We start from the raw sequence: 26423 nt of genomic DNA on the forward strand, positions 1-26423 counted from the left end.
ATTTGTAGTTAGTTGTCCTTATCCAGAGAAGGCAATGGCACCCCACTCCAGTACTCTTGCCTGGAAAATCCCATGGACAGAGGAGCCTGGTAGGCTGCTGTCCATGGGGTCGCGAAGAGTCGGACACGACTGAAGCGACTTAGTAGTAGTAGTAGTTGTCCTTATCCACTTTGTTTCTAGTTTTCTACCTGCCACAGCCAACAGTTTTTGGTGATCATAGACTTCAGGCATTCATCTTGGTCTGCTAACTTCAGAACAGTTTAGAAAGTGACTAGTAGTTACTATCAGTCATTAACTGAGTTAATGAGACAGTAGGAAAAAACAGCATCTTCTACAAAGAACCATGTATTTTCTTTGCATATATGGTAAAAGTTTGACGAACTGCTATAGAGCTTCAAAGTTATCCTCATATTATTTCCTATGTAAAGAATGATAATCTATTTGAAATAAATCACATAAAACTGAAAAGGAGAGGAAAAAACTGATCAGCTATGAAATTATAAAATCTGAAATAAGTATTTCTAACATAAGCATGTTTTACGTGAAGGAAGCATCTTCTAAATATGTACAATATGACCTTTAACAGAAAATATTTTTCTTAGAAATAAAACCATTCTTTTTGCTAAAACAAAAACAAAATCATATGATATAGTAAATTGACAAATGAAGTCAGAGAAAACATAAAATGTTAAATCAACCTGTGTCTCTTTTGTCCTATAAATATTAGCATGCTATTTATAAATGTTTATAATAAAAATTTAATCTTTCCTGAAACATAACATCTTCTTATGGACCAAATTGTGGTCAGTCCTTTGCAATAAACAAAAAATTAAACATAGAATAAAAGTTGAAATAGTTTTGTGTTATAAATGTCTGGGGACTTTTGTGGCAGTCCAATGATTAAGACTTTGCCTTCCATTTCAAGGACTGCAGGTTCAATCCCTCATCAGGGAGCTAAGATTCCACATGCCTTTTTGCCAAAAAACCAGTACATCACAGATGCAATATTATAACAAAGTCAATAAAGATTTTTTAAATGTTCCACATCAAAAAAAAGAAACCCTAAAAAAATGACTAAAGTGGCAGATAAAGACTATAAATTGATTGAAGGAAGAACTGTCATTTAGCATGTATATGTAAGAAGACAGTAATCTAAGCATTTAAAATAAATACTGAAGTTTTCGACTTCTTAGAAACTGGGTCTGTATAATTCACAGCACTGCAGAACTCAAATGCTTATAAGGCTAAGATAAGCAATGAAAATGAGTAGATCAAGGAGGGTATGAGGGAAAGATGGAATAATGGAAATCTTCTTCAACCAGAAAGTTCATTCCCTGCTGAGCAAAACTTGTATGGTCATAGCCAGATGACAGTGTGCAGTCAGAAAAGTGCAAAAGATATGAAAAATCTGTATTTTCCTGTGAAATCCCCGGATATTGAAGGATTAGAAACTAACTTAACATTGCAACATCACCTCGGGTCAAGCCAAACAAATTGATGACCCGGAAGTGATCAACTATTTTCACCCTCTGGAACAAGAAGCATAAGCCCTCCTGGGGTGGGAGAAATATAAGACTGATGGACTCAAATTATAGGCTAAGGCCAATGTGAGAAATGACTATACTGAGAAACAGAACTGATTTGAAAGATGAGTCTGGCTTACTAACACAATTTTAAAGAAAAAATCTTTTTCATAATTGATGGAAGTAGGCAAAGAAAGATACATTAAAGACACATTTTCTTCTGTTACATTTTAAAGGACTTCTTAATTTAGAATTATAATGATCAAATACTGCAGCATCTGTTATCTTCTCAGATTGGAATGATTATGCATTATAGTCTTTATTTTCTCTCCTGAACCAGTTTCTTAAAAGGCATTGTAAAGCCCACAAAGTTGTTTATCCAACTTTGGTCAGCTGCTTATTCGTGAGTTCAATAAAATCAATTAATTTTTTAATATCTTGAGAATTTTAGAATAAATGATTAAAAAGGGATTATTATGATGGGTTTAATTTTCATAACAATGAAGGAATTATTTTTAGTGAGGAGGAACAGGGTGAGAGCAAAAACACCATTAACGCTTTTGTTAATAAAATGTTCTGCATTTCTAAGATTAATATCAACAACCAAAAGAAGTCTTTTTAAAATATAATTTGACATGATGTTAAAAATTGCAACCATTTTATGTCCAGCTTTTCTAGATACATACATAATGAAAATACTATTCACACTCAGTAATACCTGTGTGATCATATATTTGACACACGTCGTATTGGTCTGGAAATTCTGGGAAATGAGAGGTGAGTTTGTCTGGTTGTTCCAGTATTAGAATTATGAATTGCCTATTCCATCACTCTGCATTTTTTCAAACTGTGAATCAAAAAAATCAATTTAGTAGCTTATGATTAGAGTTTTCTTCTGGATAAAATGGAATGGAAAAATATTAGCATGCAATGCATATAGTGAGAATAGATGATGTTTTAAAAACTTTATTCATTTTATTCACACCCACATGTGCACACAAACATGTGCAAGATATGTGAGTATCTTTACATAGCCTAAGCATACCGGGCCACAATATAAAATGTATTTCTCATTGTGGGTCATTGTCACAGGTTACCAGAAGCTTCTCATATTCCTATGTAAAGGATTTAAACCTGTGATTTTGCATTTGTAGAAATTGAGTTTAAGGAGGGAGAAACCCAGCACATTGTTGAAATTGAAGTAATATTCGATGGCGTAAGAGAGATGAGAGAGGCCTTCACTGTCCACCTAAAACCTGATGAAAATATGATAGCAGAGACACAGGTAAGTAATCAGATACGGACATAAAGTCATGGCCAACATTTTATCAGGGAAAATGCGTGTAACCATCCCAAGTATACAGCTAAGTCATAGACTTTAGACTTGTATAAATAAGATGCACATAATCTGTTTTCACCTCCTAAATAAATGTTGCTTCCATTGGAAAACAAGAATGAAGAAATTCCTAAATTCCCTGGTTGTTCAATGGTTAGGGCTGTATGCCTTTACTGCCAAGGACCTGCATTCAATCCCTGGTCAGAGAACTAAGATCCCACAAGACAAGTGACACGGCCAAAAAAAAAAAAAGAGAGAGAAAAGATTCCTCTTTCTTGAAAAATCATGTCTGTAGGAAGTCAAGGACTAGAGTCTCTGAGTCCTACAGCAGCCCAGTTTACCCTTCCCATTTCAGTCAATAATGATGGAATCTGGGATTAACCTTTGTGCTTGGTAGTCTCAGCACAAAGATGAGGCTATTAGTTTAGTGCCACAACTCATTAAAACACACATTTTTAACCCATGAAACTGTTTTCTAACCCTCAAAATCCCCACCTGTTCATCATAACTATTAAATTGATGTCCAGAGGCTCAAAGACTCAAATGTTATGGTCCTAACAATTCTTTTCTGTTTTCATTTTATTTTATATTGTATCATCGACCAGATTTTCTTCAAGATAAACATAATTTCCATAGAATTTTGACCTTTAAGCCTAATTTTTAAAACTAAAAGATTTTTAAATCTTTATTTTATATTGGAGAATAGTTAATGAACAATGTTGTGTGATTTCCAGGCTTACAGCAAAGTGATTCAGTTATGCATATAGGTGTATCTGTTATTTTTCAAGCTCTTTACCCATTTAAGTTATTACAGAATATTGAGCAAAGTTCCCTGTGCTATACAGTAGGTCTTTGTTGTTTATCTATTTTAAATATAGCAGTTTGTACATGTCAGCCCCAAACTCCCATTCTATCGCTCCCCACCACCCTTCCCCTCTAGTAACCATAAATTCATTCTCTAAATCTGTGAATCTGTTTCTGTTTTATAAATAGGTTCATTTGTATGGTTTTCTTAAAATTTTTGCATATAAGTGATACCGTAAGATTTAAGAAACTGACCAATGTTTATATTATCTGTGCTTACATTTATTCTATTTCTTTTATATATTAGTGACTTCACTATTAGTATATTTTTCCCTTAAGTACAGGAATTTTTAATATTTTATAATTTTTGCTACTTGGCTTTTTTTTCAAGTTATAGTTAAAATTCAAGTAGTAAGAACAGCAAATCTTTTTCAAATGTAAGTCTTGATCACCTAAGAAACGAGTCTTTAATTTTTATGGAGCACTGTATTAACCTCTCCTGAGTAAGAGGAACAGAGATTCACTCAAATGACTTTAAGTGATCAAAGCCTCTTTTAAGAGGACATCGGTAAGTATAGGCTTAGAAACTGTGAGGTGTCATCAGATATTGGAAGATGGTTCAGAAGCTAAGACAAATTTATCAGCAAGGTGTTCTTATCACCCTACGAGCAGTAGATATTCACAGGACCCTCTCCTGTCTGTGACTCAGCTTCTCCCTCTGCCCTTGCTTCACAGTGTGCTTCTGCCCGTCTAAAGCTTCACTTTGCACGGCCATCACCTTCAGCAGGATCCACAATATCACGTGACCCCTAGAATCCACCTTCTCCCATGGTTCCTTCAGCTTTCCTCCCACTATTCATTAATTGACTTTGTCATCGTCTTCCACTTTACAACCCCAACACTTCAAACCAAGTTAGATTTAGCCAGTATCATTACCATTTGGAGAAAAATGTACAACCACATACTTTGTGGACCACTGGCCAAGAGACTGCCCTGGGCGCTGGTCCCCTCCCTTGTACACGCTAGGGTCATTAGAAACAAGCCACATAGGGCCTGTCACACCACAGGGTCTCTGGGTCTGACAGTTGCTATTATATTGAAACCATGTACTTGCCTACTTGTCGGTATTGTTCTGCACAGTAGAAGCATCAGGAGTCTGATATTTCAATAATCATGGGTAACTTATCTTTTCCTTCAAGGCGACCAAAGCCATTGTGTATATAGAAGAAATGAACAGCATGGCCGATGTCACTTTTCCTTCTGTCCCTCAAGTTGTGTCCTTGCTGATGTACGATGACTCTTCCAGGGCCAAAGAGAGTGCTGGGCCTGTGTCTGGTTATCCTGTTGTCTGTATCACAGTGAGTAGGAAATGGAGGAAAATTGTGAAATAGTTAAAACAGTTATGAACATTAACCAAGGTCGCATGGGCTTTGCCCTGATGAGATAAAAGTGGGAAAATACTGCAGGATTTACTCTTTGGTCTTTGGAGAAGAAAATATTACTCGAGTGAAGCTCCCATTTTTCTCCCTTCATCTGACAGAGGTTTACTAACTGATGTGCCTGTAGTGTGTATCTCATATTATCTCAGGATCTGTCACTGGGAGAAAAATTAGTAAGATATAAACTTTGTGCTCGAGGAATTTAAAAATAAGGAAGAGGAAAATGTGTAAGACTCCGTCACTCTACTATAAGGCAAGGTGAGCATTATCATGATACAAACTAGGAAACAGAACCACAGCTCTACCTGTGAGGGAAGGTTTGGGACGGTCTGATGGAGGGTCACTAGTCTGAGTCACATAGGGAAACATTATTCCAAAATGATGGTTGCATTACAAATGGCATATTATCATTACTTTTTTAGTTACCCTCTCTTTGCTATAAATTATAAGCACCTTGTGAGCAAAAATCAGGACACATTTACTTATTTTATATTGCTTTACAATGTTCTGCTAGTTTCTGCTGTACAACAAAGTGAATCAGCTATATGTCCATATACATATATCTCCTCTCTCTAGTGCCTCCCTCCCACCTCTCTAAGTCATCACAGGGCCCTGAGCTGAGCTCCCTGCACTCTACAGCAGCTTCCCACTAGCTATCTATTTTATACATGGTAGTGTATGTATCAGAGAAGGCACTGGCATCCCACTTCAGTACTCCTGCCTGGAAAATCCCATGGATGGAGGAGCCTGGAAGGCTGCAGTCCATGGGGTCGCTGGGAGTCGGACACGACTGAGCGACTTCACTTTCATTTTTCACTTTCATGCATAGGAGAAGGAAATGGCAACCCACTCCAGTGTTCTTGCCTGGAGAATCCCAGGGACGGGGGAGCCTGGTGGGCTGCCGTCTATGGGGTCACACAGAGTCAGACATGACTGAAGTGACTTAGCAGCAGCAGCAGCAGTGTATGTATCGGGCTTCCCTGGTGGCTGAGACAGTAAAGAATTTGCCTGCAATGCAGGAGATATGGGTTTGATCCCTGGGTTGGGAAGATGCCCTGGAGAAGGAAGTGGCAACCCATTCCAGTATTCTTGCCTGGAGAATCCCATAGACAGAGGAGCCTGGTAGGCTGCAGTCCATGGGGTCGCACAGAGTCAGACACGACTGAAGGGACTTAGCAGCAGCAGCAGCAGCAGGGAGCTCTTGCCCGGAAGAATGACATGAGCAGAGGGGTTGTATTGAAGTGTTACCATGGCAGCAATGGTCCCCTGACTAGAAAGGCTCTGAGTTAGATAGAAAGGTGATGCTGGGAATGGGAAGAAGGGACCAACTTCCGAGACAGTGCACAAAAAGAATCAACCAAGTTCACTGACCTACTGGACATGGGGGACAAAATAAAAAGAGGAAAGTGAGGGAGCGAGAAAGAACAGGGATGATCCGACAACTCTAAAGATGCGAGAGATGATGAAATGAGTGTCACTTTTACTCAAGTTACCAAGTTAAAGGTGGAAAAGCCCCATAAGCTGTTTGAAATGCAAGATCAGAGTTCCTGAAAGCTAGCATGGCTAGGAACAGGAATTTGAAAGTTGCATGAATAGCATTGTTGACTTAGGGGAAAAAAAAAAGTAGCACCAAAGATACTAAAGTAGAGAGAATTTAAGAGGAATAATTTCCACCTTGTTCTATCCTGTGGCCCTAACATAGTTATTTGTTTCCCATAGGCTTGCAACCCTAAATATTCAGACTATGAAAAAACAGGCTCTATTTGTGCAAGTGAGAACATCAATGACACTTTGACCCGGTACCGATGGCTGATCAGCGCCCCCGCGGGCCCCGACGGCGTGACCGGCCCCATGAGAGAAGTGGACTTTGACACCTTTTTCACTTCGTCCAAGATGATCACTTTAGACTCCATATACTTCCAGCCTGGCTCCAGAGTGCAGTGTGCAGCTCGAGCTGTGAATGCTGACGGCAGTGAAGGCTTGGAGCTGACGAGTCCTATTGTGACCATCGGCAGAGAAGAAGGTAGTTTTCACATCATGTTCACTGGAATACCGAGGAATGTTATATATGTCTAATTTCTAGTTATGCATTCCTCCAAATGCCCCATGTATTCTGTGATACGTTGATAATTTCAAATGATAAAGTGAAAGTGTTAGTCACTCAGTTGTGTCTGACTCTCTGCAACCCTATGGACCGTAGCCCACCAGGTTCCTCTGTCCATGGGATTTTCCAAGCAAGAATACTGGAGCGGGTTACCATTCCCTTCTCCAGGGAATCTTCCCAACCCAGGAATCGAACCCTGGTTTCCTGCATTGCAGGAGGATTCTTTACCATCTGAGCCATTGCTGCTCTTAAAATGATAGGTATTTTGAAGTGATTATTTATTTTCCAAAAATAGTCATTAGAAAACAAATATATACTCATTGTTCATTGTTCAGTCACCGCACAAATGTCACAGTTTTGCTGGAATATGAAAAATAAGGCAGGATTCCTGCCCTCCCAGAGTTCACACTCGAGTTGAAGACAGACACCTTTTAGTCTGGCCAGGGCTTAGAAATGCAAAAGTCATCATGATGCGTTCTAATCTGAATGGATCACGAAAGGTTTCATCAAAGAGGAGATGCTTAAGCTGAATCTTGAAAACAGGAGTGGGGGAAAGGCATGAGCAATGACTCATAGACGCATGAGGAAACCTAGAGTGTTCTGGGAACTGCAAGCAGAGAAATAAGGCAGCATGTGGGGGAGAGGAGCGGAGATCAGATGAAGCAGATGGTACACGCGGGTCGGATCTGGGCAGGGTGGCTCATGTGAAGGTGTGAAGCCAGGGCACTCCCAGCTGGTTGTTGGATGAGCAGGAGCTTGCTGGGCCAGGAGGGGAAGGACAGTCCAAGAACAGAGGTATGTAAGAGTGTCTATACTTTATTATTACAAGGGAGTTAATAAAGGAAGTACATACTGTAAGAAATCATATATAGAGAGAACACTATGTATTTTGGTCTCTTTAAGATTCTCTGATTCTAGTTTTCATTTCTAAAATGAGTACATTTTTAACTTTATTTTATTATAAATAATGTATATTTTATGACTAGTCAAGTATTTAATTCTAGGATAACAATCTCATTCACTTAGTTAAGTCACAGTTACTTTTTCCCTGTTGTTTCTCAATCGTTTTTACTATGTCTGTTTATATTAAAATGATCTTGTGAATTTGACTGTAACTGATGATTAGGCAGGACTGGAGCCCAGACACAGTGGAGGTGGGAAATAGATGTGGCTGGAGACCACACTGAAAAGACAGGAAATCCACTTTATAAACTAACCCTCTACTCTGCAGAATTTTTAACCTAGAGCTTTAAAATAACTCTTTTTATAAGATTCTATTTCTAAAAATTCCATTTGTATACAATTCTTCAGAAGTATGTTTGTTGCATCAAGAAAGGTTATATGGACCATCTCCCACCCTTATATATTCAGGGTCAATATATATTGATAAACAGTGTAGTAAACATGTTCTTTTATCAGGATTAAAATGTATGATTTTTAAGTTTCTTTTAAAGCCGAAGTATTGTGTTGATGCCAAAAAAATTAAACAATGACTTTAAATTAATCACCCTTAATTAATAAAACAGACATGCCTGATACTAGGGCCTGATTCTGATTTTGTTGACATTCTCATAAATACCTTTTGAACTGTGGTGTTAGAGAAGACTCTTGAGAATCCCTTGGACTGTAAGGAGATCAAACCAGTCCATCCTAAAGGAAATCAGTCCTGAATATACATTGGAAGAACTGACGCTGAAGCTGAAACTCCAATACTTTGGCCACCTGATGCGAAGAACTGACTCGTTGGAAAATACTCTGATGCTGGGAAAGATTGAGGGCAGGAGAAGGGGATGACAGGGGATGAGATGGTTGGATTGCATCACCAACTCGATAGATATGAGTTTGAGCAAGTTCCAGGAGTTGGTGATGGACAGGGAAGCCTGGTGTACCACAGTTCATGGGGTCGCAGAGTCAGACACAACTGAGTAAATGAACTGACACTTTTCTCCTATTGTTTTTCAGTCATTTTTACTGTATCTGTTTATATTAAAATGATCTTGTGAATATGACCATAACCAATGATGTACAGCATATATTAAATCACATTGAACAATAACTATTTTTTCTCAAACTTTAGAAGATACTCCAAGTCTTAAGAAGTAGCCATTGGACTGTCTGCTGGAATTACTTCTCACACCATGGTCTTTTGATTCCTCATAGTATCTACTCTCAGCAATGCCGTGGTCCACAGAGAAATTTAAAGTATAGAGAAAAATAATAGTGCCTATTAAAAATGTATATACTTTAGGTGTCAACCATTATCTTCTTTTAGCATAAGTGTCTTCACTGTGCCTTAGGTCTTTGCCAGCCCCGAGTGCCAGGGATAGTGGGAGCAGAGCCCTTCTCAGCTAAACTGCGCTACACGGGCCCTGAAGATTCAGAGTACATGAATCTCATCAAGCTCACCGTCACGATGCCCCACATAGACGGTAGGTGACTGCGTAAGCAAAGCTGTGGAGATAGTAAAATAAACCCCTGGTTTATTTTACTGAATACAGGCAGAGCTCATTTCATTGCACTTCGCAGATACTGCGGTTTTTACAAGTTGAAGGTGGGTGGCAACCCTGCTTCCAGCAATGTTGGCACCGTTTTCCCAACAGCACCTGCTTGCTTCACATCTCTATGCCACATTTTGGTAATTCTCTCAATATTTCAAACCCTCTGCCAGCAGAAAGATTTTGATTCGCTGAAGGCTCAGGTGATGGTTAGCATTTTTCAACAATAAAATATTTTTCGGTGAAGGTGGGTCCCTTGTGTTTTAGACGTGACGCTATTACACACTTTACAGTATAGTTGCACTGGGAAGCAAAAAAATTCATGGAACTCACTTCATTTTGATATTTACTTTATTGCGGTGATCTAGAACCAAACCTGTGGTATCTCTGAGGTCTGCCTGTTTTCTGAATAACCAAGTGTACAATAAATGCTCAGTTTACATTAAGTTTCAAGTCTTGCTTCTTTTGAGTGTTTTTTGCTATCTGTCTGCCCAGTTTTATTTTTTCTGACAATTTCAGTGTTTAAAATTAGGTAAATGTCATACATGTCACAACACAATGAAACAAAGCTTTGGTTTATGTGCTACCTTTTACTAAATGGCATAGTGTACCTTCAAAACTCTTGAACTTGGACTTACATTAAAGCACATGGTATCTCAGTCCCTGCCTTCAGCATCTTTTTGGTTTTTCATAGCAAGAATCTCATAAATCTCTGCCAATATTTATTGCAACAACTAAGACATTTCTTAGGCATTAAAATAAGATAAAAATACCCCTAACAAAGTTAAATTCTGTGTTCATTTTCTCTGGATAGCGAAGTGCAGCCAGAATTTCTGAGTCAGTAACTTTATCCACACTTTAGGAACATTTCCCAATGTACAGAAGACATTTTCACATTCTATTCCTCTTAATTCACTTTATATCTAAAGTATATAAACATTAATTCTATTACTTGGTACATTAGTTATAGTTTAAGTAGCTAATGGAGAGGAAGCATTAGGCAATATTTATTTATTTATATATATATGCTGCTGCTAAGTCACTTCAGTCATGTCCGACTCTGTGCGACCCCATAGACGGCAGCCCACCAGGCTCCGCCATCCCTGGGATTCTCCAGACAAGAACACTGGAGTGGGTTGCCATTTCCTTCTCCAATGCATGAAAGTGAAAAGTGAAAGTGAAGTCACTCAGTCGTGTCCGACTCTTAGCGACCCCATGGACTGCAGCCCACCAGGCTGCTCTGTCCATGGGATTTTCCAAGCAAGAGTACTGGAGTGGGCTGCCATTGCCTTCTCCAGGGGATCTTCCCAACCCAGGGACTGAACCCTGGTTTCCTGCATGGCAGGCAATTCTTTACCATCTGAACTGTCACTGCTCACTTAGCTTTTCAAGAGATAAAGAGATTATAAAGTAAGTGTTCAAAGCCCTTTGCTGTTGGTGAAAATGGTAACAGTGATTATCACAATTCCTTGTAGGCATGCTCCCTGTAATCTCTACCAAAGAGCTTTCCAACTTTGAGCTCACACTCAGCCCTGATGGCACCCGTGTTGGAAACCACAAGTGCTCCAACCTCTTGGATTACACCGAAGTAAAGACCCACCACGGTTTCTTGACTGATGCTACCAAAAATCCAGAAATAATTGGAGAGACTTATCCTTACCAGTACAGCTCATCTATCAGAGGTTCCAATACCTTACGCTTCTACCGAAACCTGAACCTAGAAGCCTGCTTATGGGAGTTTGTTAGCTACTACGACATGTCTGAGCTGCTCACTGACTGTGGAGGGACCATTGGAACCGATGGACAGGTATGGACGTTTAACATCTGAGCTTTGGTCAGTGGACAAACCGGTTGGACAGAAGTCCCAGCTTCTGTTTTCCATCTTGGTGATGTAGGTTATTGGGCACAAGAAAGAGTAGGTGATTGGCACGAGTGCTATAAAAATCCATGTCTATTTCTAGAAATCTATTGCCTTTTTTTAGGCAATGGGTCAGTAGCATTATCTTTGGATTGAAAGGACACCATAGAACTATGCTGTAAGCTCCAAATCTACTCTGATATTATAAAACTGCAAATACTAATTTCTCTTCAAAGTATACATTTGCATTTTTTGTGTTGTGTTCCAGATGCCTGGGATGTAGCATGAACCATCTAAAATAAGGATTTAGTCCTCAGAATCAATTCAGTTTTTCTCCCTCCTTACTTTCTTCTTTACCTGCCGTCTATCTTTCTCTCCTTCTACCTCCATTTTGCCTCCTTTATCTTTCTAGTTTCTCCCCTTTTCTTCTTTATCTGGATCATCACTAACATAGTCCATCACTAACATAGTCAAAAGTATTTTCATTTAAAGCTTACTGTTATTTCTACTCTACAATTACTTATTCCTCTTCATACTACCCAGGCAGACATTTACACATAAAAATACACACACATACACACAGTCCACCCCCCATCACCACCATCAGCAGCAGCAAAGTTGTTGTTAAAATGGTGGTAAAGCAAGGTCTTCATTAGCAGTTATAATAGAGAATCTAAAATCTATATACACCTATATAGGGTGTAGCTTAGATTTGAAATGAGTATTTGAATTAAAACTCTTGCTCCATCCTACCTGGCTGAACAAAAAGTTTATATAAGTAGGCTTATACATTAAACTAGGGCTTCTCAGGTGGCGCTAGTGGTAAAGACCCTGCCTGCTAATGCAGTAGATGTAAGAGATGTGGGTTCGATCCCTGGATCGGGAAAATCCCCTGGAAGAGGGCACAGCAACCCAATCCAGTATTCTTGACTGAAGAATCCCATGGACAGAGGAACCTGGCAGGCTTAGCACACGTGCATACATTAAAATGTCAAATGGTATTCAGAATATATCTTGTCTTTCAAAATTTAACCATGAGTCTATAGTTCTTTCTGTGCTATATTCCTGTGATGTTAAAATATAAGAAAACTAGTAGCAAGGGAAACGTAGATCATAACTATGGGTTTACCCCCAGAGCAAAGCTGTAAACCTGGACCAGTTCTGCTGGTGTTGATGTCGAATGGCCATGTATTTTATGTCTGGGATCTGTTGGACTCCAAGGATGTGAGACTTTATCTCTACATCCTCTAAAAGCAACAAATGCCCAGAAACTTGCTTGAATTACTAAAAATCCCAAGTAAGAACACCAACAGCAAGACAGTATAGAAGGGTGTAAAGAGCCTGCATATTGAAATTTAGCAAATGCAGACCTAAAGTTGGCTCTGACATTTTCTAGCTCCGTCTTCTTGGGCAGGTTACTTAAACCCTCATAAGTGTTACCTCTTCAAGTCCCTCTTTGCCACCTGGAAGAAACACAAAAGAAACAAAGTCCTATCCCCAGAATAAAGACTCACATTGACACATCTACATCAGCCTTTTTCTTTAGAGGACAAGTATCTCCAGTCTTTTGATTGTTCCTTACAGAGCCTGTTTTCGATGCATTATTAAATCATTCCTGTGTTCTGTCTGGATGGTCTTCTCTCAGGATCTTGCCAGAGTCATGGGTTCTACTGGCATAAACACAATGGGACATAGTAATAGGATTCCATTGTTGTTCTGATTCTTGTTTTTTAAAAAGCTTTTCGTACCATGGAGCTTCTCTGTAGATCTTATCTAGTCTATGGTCACTTTTTAGTCTCAAGAATGTTTTCTATCTTCTCTGCAAAATGGCAGTACTTTTCTGTCTTTTATGCATGCAATCCAGACAGGCTTCCCTCCTGAAAAGCCTGCAGTTACCCTGGCTCAGTCACGTCAGTTGTGTCCAACTCTTTGGGACGCCATGGACTGCAGCTCGCCAGGCTCCTCTGTTTATGGGATTTTCCCAGCAAGAATACCGGAGTGGGTTGTCATTTCGTACTCCAAGGGATCTTCCTAAGCCATGGATCGACCCTGCATCTCCTGCATTGTAGGCGGATTCTTTACCAACTGAGCCGTCAGGGAAGACAATAATAGTATAGCTAACATCTGTTTAATGTTCACTATATACCTGTCATCATGTCTAAGTACCTTACATATTCCCACTAAATCTGCCCTCACAACAACACTATGAGACAAATACGAATTTTTTTTCTCTCTTTGGAGATGCTGAAGCAAAGAGAATTCAAATAACTCATCCCAATTCAATTCATTTGTAAGTCTCTGCTCTTAACCACATCATGATACTTATCTGGACATTAAATTGAGTGAGTTCAGTGTCATTTAGTTGGGTGAATATGAGGAATGGTTATGGTCACAGATGAAATTGCAAGAAAGGCAAATAAACTTTGTTCTCTGTTCCTGATACAAGAACAGAAATAACCCCAGGTCTGTTTGTCTTCTGCCAATACCGCATCTCCCTGGCCAAGCAGCAAATAGATGTGCCTTTCTCTCTTCTAGTCCTTTTCTAGGCTTGCCAACTGAGATCAAGGTAATCACTATGCAAACAAATTTTACTAAGTGGTAATTGCTTCTGCCAAGAGCAACATGAAGAAGGACCGATTTTTATCTTTCACGTTCTTAGTAGCAAGAGCTACTGCCTGGAAATATTGCCAGGTCTCTGCATTTTTCTTTGTGATTAAAAAGCTCTTTTGTAGCACACTCTTAAAGGTTTCTGGCTTGTCTAACCTCCCAGCTTCAAATTATTTAACTTACAAGACAGAGTTGCCAAACTGAAGGAATCACATGAAATACCCAAGATAGGTCTCTGTTAACAGCAAATGAAGTTTTATTAAGTTTTATTCAGTTTGACTACAACTAGTTTTAACTAATATTAAGACTGGTTCTGCTTTTTGTATCTAATTTATTGCCCACTTATTCATTCAAGAAATATTCAATAAGCACCTACTCTGTGCCAGGGTCTGTATGGGTACCCGGTGAGGACATCAAACACAGACGTTAAACTCCCTCCAAGTCGAGTTACAGGAGTTAAATACTCACTCTTATAAAAGTTAACAATTTACTTTCCAACAAAAAGAAATTTGGAATTTCTCTAATAATAGTCAACGCTAAAATCCCTCTTAATAGTTTCTAAAATGTAAAAGCAGATTCAGCAGGAAGAGAGAAATAGAGATAAATTGAAAGTTATTCTGCTCCATCGTTTTGTGTGACCTCGTTTATGAATAAACTTTTAACAATGAAAAACACTAGTGATGCAAAATAATCATTAAAGTTGAACTAAATTTTTAAACTGTTGGATTCTTTGGAGACTTTCTCTTGTAAACAACTTCTCTTAAGACTAAAAGATCTCAGTTCATTCCACCTTTCACAGCCTGGTCAGCAGTATTGAAAAGGTCAGAGGTTTAACTCTCACCTTATTAGCAACAGATAACATTGTTCAAGGAGAATGAACAAGTTGCAGAAATTCAACCTCAATCACATGAAATGGCAGTTTACTCATGAAAAGACACAATATAATTCTGGAAAAGTATGCATGTTTTTTCTTAGTTATTTTGATCAGTGGAATAATTTTCCTTTAAAAAAAAACAACCTATCTGTTTGATTTAGAAACATACACCTCTGAGGCTAGAATCTACTTTAGAAGTAATCTCTTTCTATCCCATTATTTTCCATTTAGCACACCAATTTACTCTTTAAAAAAAAAATGTAAGCCACTCTAAATCATTTTGCGAGAAATAGCAAGAAGAATCCAAAATGTATAACTTTCATGAAGTACATTGCTTCCTATGCTGTCAAGTTTGTCAATATGTTTAGTGATGTAGGTTTTTTTGTTAGTGAAAGTAAGGATAGTTCTATGGAAAGCTGGGAAACCAAAAGTTTACAAAAGAACTCCTTATTCCACAATCACTGTACACAGGCATATTTTCTAGTCTCTTTTCAATATGTATATGCATTTTTAATAGTAACGGCATATTATTTATACTCTTTGGTTATGGCTTTTTAATTTAATATATTATAATCATTTTCCCCCTTGACAAGGAAAATTCATCACATACATGATTTTTTCTATGTTTTTAAATTTTACTTATTTATTGGCTGTTCTGGGTCCTTGTCGCTGTGCGGGCTTTTCTCTAGTTGCAGCGAGCAGGGCTCCTCTCTTGCTGCGGAGCACAGGCTCCGGAGCGTGCAGGCTTCAGTAGTTGAGGCGCGCTGGCTTAGTTGCTCCACAGCATGTGGGGTCTTCCTGGACCAGGGATCGAACTCGTGTCTCCTGCATTGGCAGGCAGATTCTTTACCACTGAGTCCCCAGGGAAGCCCTTATATTTATTTATGTATTTTCAGCTGCACTGGGTCTTCGTTGCGGCGCACAGGCTTTCTCTTGTTGCAGCGAATGGGGGCGACTCTCTAGTTGCAGTGTGTGGGCTTCTCGTTGCAGTGGCTTCTGTTGTTGCAGAGCACAGGCTCTAGGGTGCACAGGCTCAGTAGTTGTAGTGCCTGGGCTTAGCTGCCCTGTGGCATGTGGAATCTTCCTGAACCAGAAATCGAACCCGTGTCACCTGCATTGGCAGGCCGATTCTTAACTACCAGATCACCAAGGGAGTCCTTCATAAACATGATTTTTGGTTACTACTTGATCTTTCATATTAAAAAACAGAGACCTTTGTCAACAAAGGTCCATCTAGTCAAGGCCATGGTTTTTCCAGTGGTCATGTATGGATGTGAGAGTTGGACTATAAAGAAAGCTGAGCACCGAAGAATTGATGCTTTTGAACTGTGGTGTTGGAGAAGACGCTTGAGAGTCCCTTGGACTGCAAGGAGATCCAACCAGTCCATCCTAAAGGAGATTAGTCCTGGGTGTTCATTGGAAGGACTGATGCTGAAGCTGAAACTCCAATACTTTGGCCACCTGATGTGAAGAGCTGACTCATTGGAAAAGACCCTGATGCTGGAAAAGATTGAGGGCAGGAGGAGAAGAGATGACAGAGGATGAGATGGTTGAATGGCATCACAGACTCAATGGACATGAGTTTGGGTGGACTCTGGGAGTTGGTGATGGACAGGGAGGCCTGGTGTGCTGCGGTTCATGGGGTCACAAAAAGTCAGACACGACTGAGCGACTGAACTGAACTGAACTTGATCTTTCACCTTGTTGGTGTGCCGTCATAATTATTTAACCATTCTTCTATTATTGGTCATTTAGATTATTTCTGATTCTACTATTGTAATGTCCTATAGAGTTGTCCTAAAGAATTTGTGGACTAGTATTGACTCCTCCTTGTTTCAAGGTCCCTCATTCATCTCTGATACCACAGTTGTTCAGAAAGGCGTCTAATGGGACAGATGCCAAGATCTCCGTCCAAGTGTTCCTGGATGTGTAGACTGCTATTACTCAAGAGACCTTGGCTAAGAGTTCTGACTTGTTCAAACAATGTCCTCCACTGAGTAGCTAAGTACACACTTTATTGAGACTTAAAGCTATTGAGATCTATGAGCTGTTCTTACACATTCACACACACCACCATCTTGATGATATAGACATGTGTCTGTCAACAAAAGCAGCAACAGAAAAAAAATCTCAACCAGTGGGAAATCCTCAAGTAAGATTCTAACAACTCTGGCTCAGTTTCCTTTGACATAAGCACAAGTCACATATCCCACACAGAATATCATGGCTATCACGTATCCCACATAGAGTATCATGACTATTGATACATGACTATCAAACATTTTTAAATGATTATTGTTTTCAATGTGTGCTCTAATTAAAAGACCTCATGTAGAAGAGTCTAATCTGTGCTGTCCAATATGGCAGTCATTAGCCATGTGTAGCCATTGAGCATTCAGAATGGGGTTAGTCCAAAATGGGATGTGCTGTGCATGTAAAATTATACCAGGTTTCAAAGACTTGGTGCAAAAATAATAATAATAATTTAAAATATTACATTAAAATTATGTTTATTGATGGCATATTAAAATGTAGTATGTTTGATGTATTGGATTAAGAAAATTAACTGCTCATTCACATGACATTTAGAAGTTAAATGAATGCATTGCATTCTTCATTTTTATAGGAATGAACAGGTAAATGACCTGAATGATCTACCTAGTTCCATTTAGGTTCCAATTCCTTTAGACAGAGATTCTAAGCTGAGAAGAAGATGCAATAAGATGCTGATTCCACATCCAGAAACAATTAAACTCTAGTTTACCAGTGAAGTCAAATTAAATCAAGAAGAAATAGTAAGGGAGCTGTACACCAAGTAACTTGTCCCTAGGACATCAATGTTAGTTTTCTCCAAAATAGCACACTCGGTAACATTTGATGGATAGTGTGTAATGTAGGCAAAATTATTCTTTTAGTTTAATTGGGAATCCATGTCTGCAGCCTATTTTTTAATGAGTGTTTATTAAAATCACAGGATGAAAGAGTCATCTTAATTACTCGTGGCATATGGATTAGCAATCACTCTCCATTACACTGTCAGGGTGTTAAAACTGCACTTCAAGATCCATTTCTCAATGACTGCAAGAATAGCAAGTCCTAGAAAATGCTATCTTAAAAGACCTCGACGTAAAGCCCCTCTTCTGCTGGCTACATTAGCAGATAATGGGGAGTGTTAGCTACTACACAGCTGAGAATCAAATAATCCACAGCTTGGTGGATAGTTTTCTTCTATTTATTTTGGATTGTGCTTGGTCTTCACTCCTGGGCAGGCTTTCTTTAGTTGCAATGCAAGGGCTTCTCATTGAGGTGGTTTTTCTTGTTGTGAAACACAGACTGTAGGGCACAGGCTCCATAGTTGTGGTGCACGGGCTTAGTTACTCCACAGCACACGGGATCTTTTCTTTCTGGATCGGGGATCGAACCTGTGTCCCCTGCATTGGCAGGTGGATTCTTTACCATGAGGGAAGCCCCAGATGGTTTTCATTTGATATATTTTTGTTAGTGATTCAGGTGGTCATTTTGTGATTTGAGGAGTTTACTTTTAACTCCATGAAAACATGATAAATGAGAGTTTATCATGTTTTTAATTATTCAATAACTCACATGTGTGATTCCTGTTGCCAGCTCAACATAGAAGGAGAAATAGATATATCAGAAAACCTGACTCAAACTTGTGAGCAGTATGATCTGACCTAAGCCCATTTCCTCATGTGTAAGAAGAAGATAGTTGTCTTCACCCTGCTATTCTTCAGAGCTATTCTGAGAATTAAGGATGATAACCTTTGGTAGGTGATCATAAGACAACGCTCAGCTTTGGAATATAATCAAGTGTGAAAGAGTAGAACAAGCATGGGCCAAAGACTGGTATCTGTTACTGGCAGGGCTATTCCAGGAGGACGTGGGAAATTTCTGTTGGGAAATTTGCTTTATTTCTTTTAGTCTTGACTCTCCTGTCTCTATCCTTCACCCCCTATCCATTCATTCAGTCATTCACACATACCTATAAATACAATTATGGGAGAGAATGAAAATATTGAGTAGCTTTATTTGGGAACCCAACACAATGTCAGTGGTAGGTGCTCAGTACATAATTATTTATCCTCCATGACCCCAATCCAAAATTAAGCAAGGGGGCAGTAGTGTGGTAAATGCTCTCATTTCTTTTCCTCCATGATTAACTCAAAATCTTCAGATAAGTGAAAGGAGAAAATGGCTTGTACAAAATTAAGTGTGTTTAATTAACCCCAGATGGTGCTGATAGATATAAGTGTATTGTTTTAGGTCCTAAACCTCGTGCAGTCCTACGTGACTCTTCGAGTCCCTCTGTATGTCTCCTACGTGTTCCACTCCCCCGCTGGGGTCGGAGGCTGGCAGCATTTTGACTTGAAGTCCGAACTCCGTCTGACATTCGTGTATGACACTGCCATCTTGTGGACCGATGGAATTGGCAGCCCCCCAGAAGCTGAACTCCAGGGTGAGTTAACAGAGACTTGGGAAATTAAAATTTTTCTTACCTATATGAATGACTTAAGTGACATTTCTACTGCAGCTAAAAATAAGAGAAGCAACTTTCAATAATTTTACTGTTATAGTTCATACTTTAAAATAATTTCATTTTGTCATGGAAAAATCTATTTTAACTAAATTATATCAATGCCTCAAAATTTTGCATTTGGACTGTTAAATATAATGTCCATTTAAGGTAATTAATTGCTCATGCGGTACTCAACACAAACTATCTCTCCCTCTAGATTTTAGATAATGGATGGAGGAAGTTCCAATTGAAAGAAAGGAATGAATTCAGAGAAAAACTTCCACATTTTTGTTTCTGAAAGTGGGAGAGGCATTTTAAAGCCTAGTATAAATTGTGTCCCCGATTCTATTTCTGGGTTTACACCTAACTAGCTGTGTGATCTCAAACATATTGCTTAATCTCTGGCACTCAACTTCTTATGAAAGATAGACTAGACTTCTAATATTCTTTCAGTTTAAAAATTCTATTATTTTGTAATACTTAAGCTGAATGCCTTGGAAGAGTGGTAGTGTGAGCCACTAACTGTTGGGCCCCAAAATCATTTGCCCCAAACAATAACTTAGTTTCAATCTCAGTGTCAGAATCATAATTCAAAGTCCATAAACATAAAGTGAATTACTCCATTGGTAGAATTAATGCTGTTTCTTTTCAGGCACATACTACTGTTCTGGTACCTTGCATGTCTGACCATCATTACCTTTTATGAGCCAGAGAGAAAATACTGTTGATATTTTCTCAAAAATCTCAAAATCTATTATCTTAAACAGATTAAGATTACCTTAAGGCTATGTGAAAGGCTATGTGAAAGGCTATCTGAATAAACCTTTTAGATCACTGCAAATGTTTTAATCCCATATCTTGCCTTAGAGATGTATATTTAAGTGAATCTTGCTGCAGATTCGTCTTTCAGTTCTCAGCTTCCACATAAGAATCTCATGTTTCCTTCTTATACCTGGAGCCAACTTTGATCAACTTGCTAAATTTCTTAGGAAGGCTTTGGAGTTTTCATTAAGCCGATAACATTTGGAATTATTCTGGAGAACAAAAACCTGTTTCCACCTACATGTGCAGATCTTCAAAGTTTGACCAGTTCATTTTGGCTCTCAATTTACAGTTTAATTTATGTAGACTAAAGCTTCAAAAATACCTTGGCCTATTGTCGTGAATCCTTATATTTCATATGGACCTCACTCGTATGACCTGATTCTATTTTGCCTGCCTTCCAGACAGTTCTTGTTAGAAAAACAGAACAAAATAAGAATACTTCTGTCTCTCTGATCACTTAGAATTTTTCTGATAATACCCTTTGGCTAGAATGCTTAAAGATGAGATGAATCTGAATTTGGTTTTGGAAGAAATGCCATACATTAGGAGCTGCTGGTCACCAATATTTCCACCCTTGTGCATCATCCCATCCTAGGTTCTCTCTACCCAACCAGCATGCGCATCGGTGAAGAGGGGCGTTTGGTCGTGAACTTCAAGACGGAGGCTCAGTTCCATGGCTTGTTTGTGCTGTCACATCCTGGTAAGCCCCATTACCCACAAACAGCCACTCTCCAGACAAGAAGATAGGTTTTCCATATTTGCGTGTGTTTCCACATGCTTACCTATGAGCTTTGAAGCCCTTAATTTCAAATGAATTGCACATGTGCAAGTATCTACACGAGGGCTTGATCGATGTTCAGCTATATGTCTCATAAGCTACAAAATCACCACTGTAGACTTTTAGAGACAATACCAAAAGATTAAAGTTAATTTAAAAGAAAATTCTATCGGGAGTTCCCTAGTGGCCAAGATCCAACATTTTCACTTTCGTGGCCCGGGTTCAATCCCTAGACAAGGAACAGAGATCACAAGCCACGTGGTACGGCCAAAAGAATAAATTAATTAAATAAAAGAAAAATCTACCAAGTTAATTAAGAGGAATTTTCTTTGGATAGAGAGCATACTTATAACATTCTCATTCTCTACTTGAAATGCATTGTTCAGAAATTTGAATTTTGATCATTTATTCAGCAAGCACGGCTCTTTTCCAGGTATTGTAAGAGACCGTTATAATGGTGTCAGAAGTAGCATTTCACTATGATACCTAGTTTCAGACATGTTAACTTTCTAAAGTATTAGCTACGTAATTTTACTAATTTGGCAGATTGTGCTATGCATATCAATTATGTGGCAGTCACTAATGTCCCATGTTTAAGCTTTTCTAAAAATTCCATTTCATCAGAAATAACTTCTTATTCGACTTCACATTACTAAACTGGCTTGCACATTTTACTGGTGTGCCAACTCATGTCATATTGGAAGGGGGAAATAGTTCACGTGCTGTCTTCTGTGTCCTTCCTTTTTCTGGATCCAAGCTCTAAACAAAAGAGAGGCTAAGGCTGAAGACACAGGAAGAGAAAGATGGTTTGCTGTAATTTTGTGAGTCTGAGTTCCGAAATACAGAACCAAAAAGAATCATTTAGCTTTATTGCAGCTGACTGTTTTGCAAAATGAGGATTTCCTGGTCTTTACAGTGTCCTTCTGCATGTCTACCTTTCTAATAAACTGAGTCTTTGTTTAGACACGATTGAGGCAATCTAATTAAAATTAGACTCCATTTATAAATTGGGTTTTCCCGGATCTGTCTACCCAGATGTGAGTAGACTGAGGTTCACTTCATAGCTTCAGTGCACAGTGAATGCATTCACATCAGCCCTTATTGAACTGCTGTGCCTCCATGGAAAGTAGCCTTGAACCATCTGAGCATTTCTGTACAATTATTTTTTGGCAGAATGATAGAGTGGAAAAAGCACTGCATTAGGAATGAGAAGGCACATATGCCAGCTGTGTGATCCGGAGAGAGTCACACAGTCACTCTTAGTCCAGTTTCTTTATCTGAGAAATGAGGATAATTATACCAACTTTGTAGGCTTATTATAAGAATACATGCAAATAAGGTATCATAAGGCACTTTGAACACTCTAAACTGTTATGATCCTTTTAACCACTAGACCATTATTGTTGGCACTTTTCTAGCATCCGTCACAAGCTCAATGATCATGTCAGTCGATCATCCAGGTCTAACGTTTTCCCTGCGTCTCATAAGAAGTGAACCAACCTATAACCAGCCAGTCCAGCAGTGGAGCTTCGTATCTGACTTTGCAGTAAGTGACTAAGACTCTTCATTTATCTTTGTTACTGCCTTTGACTGTGCCTCAGATTTTTAAGTGAAAAACACAAACTCTCTGCTCCTTAAAGGTCCGTGACTACTCGGGGACTTACACAGTAAAACTGCTGCCATGCACCACTCCATCCCATCAGGAATTCCGCCTGCCTGTCACCTGCAACCCCAGAGAGCCTATCACTTTTGACCTTGACATCCGCTTCCAACAGGTGTGTCTCATAGAATGCTTTTTCCCGTGTGTAGGTGTGTGTGTTAGTTGCTCAGTCATGTCTGACTCTGCGGCCCCATGGACTGTATCCTGCCAGGCTCCTCTGTCCATGGGATTCTCCAGGCAAGAATACTGGAGTGAATTGCCATTCCCTTCTCCAGAGGATCTTCCAGACCCAGGGATCAAACCCTGGTCTCCTTCATTGCGGGCAGATTCTTTACGGTTTGAGTTATAGGGAAGTCCCTTTTCCCATGTAGAAGCCCACTTTGTTAAAGGCATGCTGCTGCTGCTGCTGCTGCTGCTAAGTCGCTTCAGTCGTGTCCAACTCTGTGTGACCCCATAGACGGCAGCCCACCAGGCTCCCCCGTCCCTGGGATTCTCCAGGCAAGAATACTGGAGTGGGTTGCCATTTCCTTCTCCAATGCTTGAAAGTGAAAAGTGAAAGTGAAGTCGCTCAGTCGTGTCTGACTCCTAGTGACCCCATGGACTGCAGCCCACCAGGCTCCTCCATCCATGGGATTTTTATCAGTTAAAAAAAAAAAATTTCTCACCCAGTGACTTCAATTCTTGCATGCTGAGAAAAAAGGAAGTCAGGCAGGAAGGGAGCAAGAGGGGAAAGAAAGAGGAAAGAATTGCCCTTTATTCCTTACTGGTTCAGTATATCAAATCCACAGTTTAAGAGTCTGTAAGGATTACTGTTTCTTATGTGATCTGGTCTCCTCTGGAGTCTGCTGCCTTGGAGATTTGAGGCTTTTCCCCAGAGTTCTGCACTTCTTTGTCTTGCTCTTGATCATTGAGGAGAATGAATATCCTGTCGTTTACGCCACCTCAAAGTACCAAATTGTCAATATGCATTAAAAGAAATATGATAAAATCTTTTGCCTGAGAACTTACACTAAATGTTGGCCTTCCACTGACCATGATATTTACACATCCTTTATATACCCTAATAAATCAGTGGAGAGAAGCTCAAGCAATGCTAGTTAATCCCATTCAAAAAATGATTTAACCTTGGAACCTCCCTGGTGGTCCAGTGGTTAAGGCTTCAGCTTCCAATGCAGGGGATGCAGGTTTGATCCCTGGTCAGGAAGCTAAGATCTCACATGCCTAGCAGCCAAAAAAACCAGAACATAAAAAAACAGAAGCAGCATTGTAACGAATTCAATGAAGACTTTAAAAATGATCCACATCAAAAAAAAGTTTTAAAAAATGGTTTAATGACCATTTTGCCTTCTTAAGAAGGACAAAGCCAGTGTCATAATTCCTTAGGTCGGTTTGGTTGGACATGAAAACTGATCACAGTACAGTGTTTAGTGTTTTTTATGCCAGAGTACAGCGCATGTGTGTTTCTGCAAATAATGTGTTTGTGCGCCACCAGAACCATCAACAACACATAAGAGGGCTTTTACACTTGCTTTTAGGTCAGTGACCCAGTGGCAGCTGAGTTTAGCTTGAACACCCAGATGTACCTCCTCTCCAAGAAAAGCCTCTGGTTGTCTGACGGATCCATGGGGTTTGGGCAGGACAGCGACGTTGCCTTTGCAGAAGGTATCACTTTTACAAACGAGAGGCCTGCTCTGTCTGTTTGCCATTGTGTCTGTTGTCCTTTGCTTTATTGGGATTGTGACTGAGGGGGACAATTACAAATTATTTTATGCTTTTGAGAATGTAACTGGGTCTTTATCATTTTGGCAGGGATGGGGGAGGGGGTCATTGAAACTGGATATGTATTTAATGTGCTTTGCGACCCCATAGACTATAGCCTTCCAGGCTTCTCTGTCCATGGGCTTCTCCAGGCAAGAATACTGGAGTAGGTTGCCATTTCCTTCTCCATGGGATCTTCCTGACCCAAGGATCGAACCTACATCTCCTGCATTGGCAGGTGGATTCTTTACCACTGAGCCACTGGGGGATCCAGATATATGTTACAGGATGATTTTTATTCTCAGAAAATCAACCTTTATTTCCCTTGGTGAAGTGAAAGTCTCTCACCATGTCTGACTCTTTGCAACCTCATGGACTACACAGTCTATGGAATTCTCCAGGCCAGAATACTGGAGTGGGTAGCCTTTTCTTTCCCCAGGGGATCTTCGCAACCCAGGGATCGAACCCAGATCTCCTGCACTGAAGGTGGATTCTTTACCACCTGAGCCACCAGGGAAGCCTACGAATACTGGAGTGGGTAGCCTATCATGTTTTCAGGGGATCTTCCTGACCCAGAAATCAAATCGGGGTCTCCTGCATTGCAGGCATATTCTTTACCAACTGAGATTTCCCTTAACTAAGCTGAACGCCAAAGAATTGATGCTTTTGAACTGTGGTGTTGGAGAAGACTCTTGAGAGTCCCATGGACTGCAAGGAGATCCAACCAGTCCATTCTAAAGGAGATCAGTCCTGGGTGTTCTTTGGAAGGAATGATGCTAAAGCTGAAACTCCAGTACTTTGGCCACCTCATGTGAAGAGTTGACTCATTGGAAAAGACTCTGATGCTGGGAGGTATTGGGGGCAGGAGGAAAAGGGGATGACAGAGGATGCGATGGCTGGATGGCATCACCGACTCGATGGACGTGGGTTTGGGTGAACTCTGGGAGTTGGTGATGGACAGGGAGGCCTGGTGTGCTGCAGTCCATGGGGTCGCAAAGAATCAGACACCACTGAGCAACTGAACTGAAGTGATTTTTGAAACAAGTCTGGAATTTTTCCCTTGGATATTTTTTGTTTTTCAAGTTCAGATCAGTTCAGTCGCTCAGTCATGTCTTTGCGACCCCATGGGCTGCAGCACTCCAGCCCTCCCTGTCCATCATCAACTCCCGGAGTTCACTCAGACTCACGTCCATCGAGTCAGTGATGCCATCCAGCCATCTCATCCTCTGTCGTCCCCTTCCCCTCCTGCCCCCAATCTCTCCCAGCATCAGAGTCTTTTCCAAGGAGTCAACTCTTTGCATGAGTTGGCCAAAGTACTGGAGTCTCAGCTTTAGCATCATTCCTTCCAAAGAACACCCAGGACTGATCTCCTTCAGAATGGACTGGTTGGATCTCCTTGCAGTCCAAGGGACTCTCAAGAGTCTTCTCCAACACCACAGTTCAAAAGCATCAATTCTTCGGCGCTCAGCTTTCTTCACAGTCCAACTCTCACATCCATACATGACCACTGGAAAAACCATAGCCTTGACTAGACGGACCTTTGTTGGCAAAGTAATGTCTCTGCTTTTCAATATGCTATCTAGGTTGGTCATAACTTTCCTTCCAAGGAGTAAGCGTCTTTTAATTTCATGGCTGCAATCACCATCTGCAGTGATTTTGGAGCCTGAAAAAATAAAGTCTGACCCTGTTTCCACTGTTTCCCCATCTATTTCCCATGAAGTGATGGGACTGGAAGCCATGATCTTAGTTTTCTGAATGTTGAGCTTTAAGCCAACTTTTTCACTCTCCTCTTTCACTTTCATCAAGAGGCTTTTTAGTTCCTCTTCAC

General features: G+C 39.9%; 1 protein-coding gene across 2 annotated transcripts in view; it reads left to right on the forward strand.

The window, feature by feature from the left end:
* Window positions 1-26423, forward strand: part of FREM2 (FRAS1 related extracellular matrix 2) — a 153860-nt gene that overhangs the window by 121090 nt on the left and 6347 nt on the right. For both annotated transcript variants that reach the window (XM_044926735.2, XM_006055501.4), the window contains exons 12-21: window positions 2678-2808; window positions 4863-5021; window positions 6822-7125; window positions 9504-9635; window positions 11177-11508; window positions 19322-19514; window positions 20995-21099; window positions 22596-22723; window positions 22818-22952; window positions 24373-24499. In XM_044926735.2, coding sequence (XP_044782670.2) covers window positions 2678-2808; window positions 4863-5021; window positions 6822-7125; window positions 9504-9635; window positions 11177-11508; window positions 19322-19514; window positions 20995-21099; window positions 22596-22723; window positions 22818-22952; window positions 24373-24499 — 1746 coding nt within the window. The remainder of the gene's footprint in view (window positions 1-2677; window positions 2809-4862; window positions 5022-6821; window positions 7126-9503; window positions 9636-11176; window positions 11509-19321; window positions 19515-20994; window positions 21100-22595; window positions 22724-22817; window positions 22953-24372; window positions 24500-26423) is intronic.

This window comes from Bubalus bubalis, chromosome 13 (assembly GCF_019923935.1).
Source record: "Bubalus bubalis isolate 160015118507 breed Murrah chromosome 13, NDDB_SH_1, whole genome shotgun sequence".
In the NCBI taxonomy this organism is placed as follows: domain Eukaryota; kingdom Metazoa; phylum Chordata; class Mammalia; order Artiodactyla; family Bovidae; genus Bubalus; species Bubalus bubalis.